A 6355-nucleotide genomic window follows, 5' to 3' on the forward strand; every position below is an offset into this window, starting at 1 on the left:
AATGCAGTCACAAAGAAGAAATCCAAAAAAATATAGGCCTTAGTCAAGATCTATAAATCTAAAAAATCGTTGATGCACTATACAAAAATAATCGCTCTGTGCATGTTTCAAAACAGCTCGTAAAGTCACAAGTAGTGAAGGTGGAGGGTGAGTAATAAATAAAGAAACCGCGCAATGCGTAACTTGCATAAACCTTAGATCTTAACTGGGATGAGTTAAATGTGGTATGGGGTAGTGAAATGAAAATAAGTATTTTAAGTAAGTCAATGTTAAAGTAATAAATAGTTTTATTTAAACTATTAAAAACATAAAAATAGCTGTGTGTATTTTGATTATAAAACGGCAAGTTTATTTAATGCGGCGGTCACTAAACAAGACTTTAGATTTTGCAAGACTATAGTCATTTAAGTACATCTGATGTTCGCATCGAAAATTTTAAATTTTTTATCAAACAAATTAATATTTCAATAGATAGTTTTTGTTTGTTGTTAACCAAACAACAGTGCATCGATGTACTTGTTTTGACTTTTGGTGATGAAATGCTATCATCGTTCGCCGATGAACATTGAGAAGATCGTCCAATAACGCTTTGTACATCAGAAAGCATCGACGCTATGCGCAGGGCGATAATAGAAGATCGTCATGTGGCATATAGTGAAACTAGGGCGACCCAGGCATTCACGCTCCTACCATTCATACAATAATCCATGAACATTTGACCGTTAGACAAACGATGCAAAAATACTAGCCTGACATGTCAAGGAAGTTAAACCACATCGTAACAGGTTACATAACTTGGATATACAGTGTCGGCCACTTGCGTAGCGCCCCGTTTTGATCGTTAGTATTGACAGTTTTCCTTTCGTTTATTTAATATTCATTTATTTTTTATAAAAATTTAACATACATACATGTATTCTATAACAAAAACTACATATGTTAAATCGATTTTCGGACAGTATTTCATTTCATTTATTAAATGTATAAGCATAAGTACAATAAGATATAATCTTTTACAATACAACGAATTTCTGATTTAAATACAGAGAAAGAGAAAAAAAAATACAGTATATAAAATTACAGGAAAACCAAATAAAATAAGCAATGTCCATACATACATACATCCGCAAACTTAAGAATAAAAACAAGGACAAATAAATAAACTAGCATTTTAATAATAATCCCTAACACTAGGGCCCTGTCTCCAAAGGAAAACACTGATGTCGCGATAACCATGTCACAAAATATATTTCCAGCCATATTTTCATTTAAAAGAAAACGTGCTGGTGGTAACATCGATGAAATTTTGATATTAAATCAAAATAGGAATCTATTCCCTACTGGATTATTTACGTTTAGGAAATTACGTTGCGTTTTAGGAAATTATTCAGCAAGTTTTTTTGTAAGTTTTAAATTTTTTTTTTTTTTGTATTTAAGTTACTCCAATTTAAATGTCTTTAAAGACCGAAATTGAGAGAATTTTGTCTGGTGGCGACATGCGGCAAATGCTTATATCAAGACATCAAAGTGCCAACACAAAAAAAAATTGCAATCATATTGCTCGTCAAAATGACTGTTGGTAGGCCATCGGTGTTTGCCTGTGGAATTTGCGGTCACAATACAAACTTTACAAAATTTATAATAATTCAATAAATTTTCATCAATATTCAAATATCAAATAGTTTTGTAGCCCAATAATTTTTATTATAACAAGCTGCAAGCTTAACACCTTGAACAAGAGTTTGAAATTTTTATGAATTGAATATTTGTTGAATTATTATAAATTTTGTATAAACTTTGAAAATGGATTTATGTTAATATATCGTTTTTGTTATAGAACATGTTCTATTTTTATAAAAAATTAATAAATATTAAATTAACAAAAGCGAAACTGTCAATACTGAGTATCAAGAGGGGCGCTATTCAAGTGACCGGCGCTGTTTGTACAAAATCATATGCGTTGTATTGAGCTAATAAAAGGAAAAAACAAAAGTTCGCGCGAGAAGGACTTCGAGACAAATGGTCGCTTGTTTCTTTGTAATAACGGCAGTGCTGCCAACTTTTCATTTTCAAAAAGCACCAAAAACTTTGAAAAAAAGCGTTTTACCAAACTAAAAGCACCAAATTTTTTTTTGCTTTTTTCGTAACATTTTGTATTTAACAAAACCACAAAAATTAAAATTATTCAACCAACTACTATCAAGTGCAGCTGATTTGCCGCTATTTAAACTCGAGAGCGTGGTTGTTGTTGTCAATTCTATACATCCATTTGCTTATTTGCTTTTTTGTATAGTTTCAGGCAGGCTCTTCCTAAACTATGTATTTGTCAATGTTATTGTGGCTTGTTAACATTTTATTTTTAATATTTTTATTGAGCTTTGTACCACGATTGTTTATTAGGAAAAAGAATTAGCAACAAGAGTTTACGGGATGTACATAGCTCAGTGGTTAACGCTTCTGACTTTGAACATCGATTACGCAGGTTCGATCCCTGCTGCAGTCTAGAAAAAAGAAGTTTGATGAGGAGATGTGGTGATCGCCGAAATAGCTGCTATAACTTCTACCGCTTAGACTTGGTTGCTTTTTCAATTTTTCCTAATAAACAATCGTGGTACAAAGCTCAATAAAAATATTAAAAATAAAGTGTTAATAAGCCACAATAACATTGACAAAAGACAGAATTTATTACCAAAGAAGGCTTCGGTGCCTCTTGATCGGTCTGGTTTTTCATGTAAATCCCAATCGGATAAAAAAATTTTAAGTTTGGGGAAATATTTGTAATTTTTGAAACAATATCTTTACCAAAAACTTTCAAAAGCTCGAATGAGATCTGTCATAATTATAACTGTTTTATTAGGTCCATTCCTTATCTTTTCTCACTAAAATCTGAAAAGTGTTAAAATGCTCTCGCACGAGGCGATTTTTCAGGCAACTTTTGCGTTCAACTCACGCAGGGTTACACGAAAAAAATTTAATGGCTAAAAATATCAAAATATAAAAAAATATTAAAATATTCGCCATAAAAAGGCGAAAAAAGGTTTGCATTGTTCAACTTTGCATTCTACTTTTGGTTGAACGGCCTTTCAACTAATCGCTTTCAACAAAGTTGGTCGCCAGCCAACATTTAGCCATTCAACTTTCTTTTGGTGCAACCCTGCGTGAGTTGAACGCAAAATCGCCTCGTGCGAACACCTTTTAACAAAATGCGCTCACTAAAAGGGAATAACAGGAAAAAGTAAAGGGACACAAAAAACCAAATTTTTAGTCCAAAGAATGGAACAACAAAACTAACGTCAAATAAGAATAGAAATGTATGCACAAAACACATTCACACAAGCGCAAGCACAATAAAAACTTATACATATATCATTAAATTTTTGCCTCCTTCCATTTTCACTTCACCTTTTTTAGTTCTTAGATTATTCTCACTTTTCGTGTATTCTTTAATTTCCGTTAATTTGAATTCAATTGAGTTTGACACTTTTCATGATTTTGCCAGCAAAAATTCTTCTGACTAAATCTGACTACTTGGGACTGAATAGAGTCACTCTCACTGCGTGTTGCTCTCTCACTTTTGCTGTAATTTTCGGGTTAAGAAACGCTTTTTGGACTAAATCTGACTACTTCGGACTATTTCTGACTATTTCTGGGAGATAAGGAACGCAATTATTAGCGCTTTCAAACTTTACGTTGAAATTCAATAATAAATATCCGTAAAAACCATTAATTTTGCAAATCTTATATATTAGGCTTATACGCCTATCGCTATTTTTGTGACTACGACCATTATATTACAACCACAACATCACAAAGCTTGCACTGGAACTCAAGAATCGAATGTCTTTTGTGGATTTTGTTGATCACTGTCTGTTTTTTGGCACTTCTGAGCTATAATGTTGGGTGTTTGTTGCGTGCCATCAATGGCACGCGTGCCTTTGGTTCGCCAGCCCTGATCTAAGCCCTTATTTGATGACCCTCATATCATATGACATATGTAGATGTTATTGATAGAATTATAAAATTCTTATATCAGACTTAATAAATATTAAAGTTAATTAAAGTTAATTTGTCTAAAGCTTTTCATGCGTAGACGAGACCGTCCTTTGCTGCTCACGAATGTGTTTAAATTGTTTTTTTAAGCCGAAGTTCGGCTTGCAGATTCGATTCATTTTGACTTTCTTCATTCATTCCGTTCTCGCTTTCCACTGAACTACCATCGATTTTATTAGCTGCTTCAACAGCCGCACTCTGTAGTTTCAACCCATTTTGACCTGCGGATGTAATATCTTCGTCCACGTTTTGCTCGATAAATACGCACTCGGGATTAACTGCTGCACATTCCGTAAACGAATGCGCTTGGTCATTTTCATTTCTTGCGTTCAGATATTTTTCGAAAAATCCACGACCTACAATACGGAAAGCCATGTTGCTGAGTGGATTCAAACGGGAACGGAACTCCATTTCACAAATAAAGCGTCGGCGACAAGCTTGTGAATCCAAGCCCAAAAACTCAAACATTAATTCTGCAATCCTAACAATAAAATAAATTTCAATCTAGGATTTTAACTTCAGAACTAAAATGTGTTAATGTACCTTTCCTCCATTTTCATTGGTCGCTCTGTTTGTTGCCGCTGCTGTGACGTATTTATCTGTTGACGCACACTTCGTCGCCCAAGTCGATGTGTACCTGGCCCTGTTGACGGTACCACTTCTGCAGTAGCAGTTATATCTTCTGAATACGAACCGGCGTAGCCAGAGTAAGGATCAACTGAATCTGAACTACTAAAGGAGTGATCGAAGTGGGGCGAATGGTCGAGAGAATATGGTACATGATCGTGAGCAAATGATGGACTAAGAAATTAACAAAGAAAAAACAATTAAATCAAAATGCAATACATAATTGGTTTTTATTTAATAAATAAATTCACTTACGGCGGGTGGTCGTACACAATAGTGGGTGAGTCGTGTACAATCCCAGTAGAACATTTATTTGGCCAGACATACCGTAGGGCGACGAATACTGCGCTGCCGACGAAGAAGCCCACTACGACTAGTTTTACTTTGACCCAATAGGCGATAGCCAGAGCATGCCAACCCCAGAGGTACCCTAAAAATTAAAAATAGAGCATAATGGTTATGTGATCAGTATTCATGTGTACGTAAAGCTGCGAGAAATAAAATAGTAGCAAAATTTAAAATGGTATTGTTTGGAACTTTTGCTTATCTATTTATTTTTAATAATTTTCATTAAAAATAAAAGTTTCCAAGCTTGCAGAGAGTGCACTAAACTTCAAAAAGTTTTCCATGGGCTTTGATTTGGCTAAAATTTTGCATACAGCCTAATTTCATACTATAACTGACAGAAATGGACTTAACAAAATTGCTTTCTTAAAAATTATTGGCGTGGCATATATCGATAAAACTGCCAAGTTGGATGAAAAAAATCCTTATAAGACCATTATTCCTTGCTATGATTACAAAAATTTGGTATCATTGCAGTGATAATGAATCATATCTCGATGTTTTTGCAAAAGCGCCCATCGACCAATTTTCGGCACTGAAATTTTACAGGAGAACGAAAAAACGATTTTTTGAAGGCATTTCCTTGATAGACGGTATTTTGTCTAGCCATTATTTTACAAATCTGTTGTTTTAATAACGATTTTGCGAGGCACTCTGAAATTGTGCACACGCAATAATGCATATGAAAAAAAACCGAAATAATGCATACATGCACAGTTTCGGTTCAAAACCGAAATAGATCATATGACAAAAGCCGAAGTAATGCATATGACCCAAATCGCCGAAAACGAAACCAAGGGAAAAAATATTTTTTCTCAGGTTTCGCAGATTTTTTATTATATATGGATCATCCATATTCTTAGGTATCGGACAACATAAATACTAACACGAATTTCCTTCTCTCAAACATGAAAATTCACTTAATCCTGAGACACCTGTAAAATAACGAAAATTAACCTAAAGGGTAGTATTTACTTGCTTCTCTTTGCTTGTCTTGTATTACTTTGAAGTTAATAAAAAAAAGAATTCGACAAAAAAATCAGCGATTAGTTTTCGATATGAAAATAAAGTCGGCAGTATTTTTTAATGTAATGTAACAGTCTGAAATATTAAAAAGTTTTTTTGCGCGGAATCCACCAGGCTAAAAAAGGGAAAATCTAGTTTTCTTCGAGCATGTTCGGCCTTCTTTCACAATAAAATAAAATAGTTCCCTGTACTCTTCATAATCTTGGGTGGAAAGCTATTTGTAACGTACAGTCTTTTTTACTAATTGAATTTTCAGGTAACATTTTTTCTTATTTAGTTAAAGGTAGGGCTCAGTTTACAAGCAACT

The 6355-nt window shown here is 33.8% G+C and overlaps 2 protein-coding genes across 3 annotated transcripts in view; both read right to left on the reverse strand.

Annotated features, from left to right (window-relative positions):
* Positions 1–6355, reverse strand: part of LOC118743535 (nodal modulator 1) — a 28209-nt gene that overhangs the window by 399 nt on the left and 21455 nt on the right. The gene's annotated exons all lie outside the window — the stretch shown is intronic.
* LOC118743537 lies at positions 3773–5114 on the reverse strand (the record flags this gene model as incomplete). The annotated part of the gene is made up of 3 exons (XM_036476288.1): positions 3773–4531; positions 4594–4851; positions 4933–5114. Coding segments are annotated over 3 exons (849 nt in total), but the record flags the coding sequence as incomplete, so codon positions are not given.

The sequence above is a fragment of the Rhagoletis pomonella genome, unplaced genomic scaffold (assembly GCF_013731165.1).
Source record: "Rhagoletis pomonella isolate Grant_MI unplaced genomic scaffold, Rhpom_1.0 Rhpom_scaffold_00007, whole genome shotgun sequence".
Lineage (NCBI taxonomy): Eukaryota > Metazoa > Arthropoda > Insecta > Diptera > Tephritidae > Rhagoletis > Rhagoletis pomonella.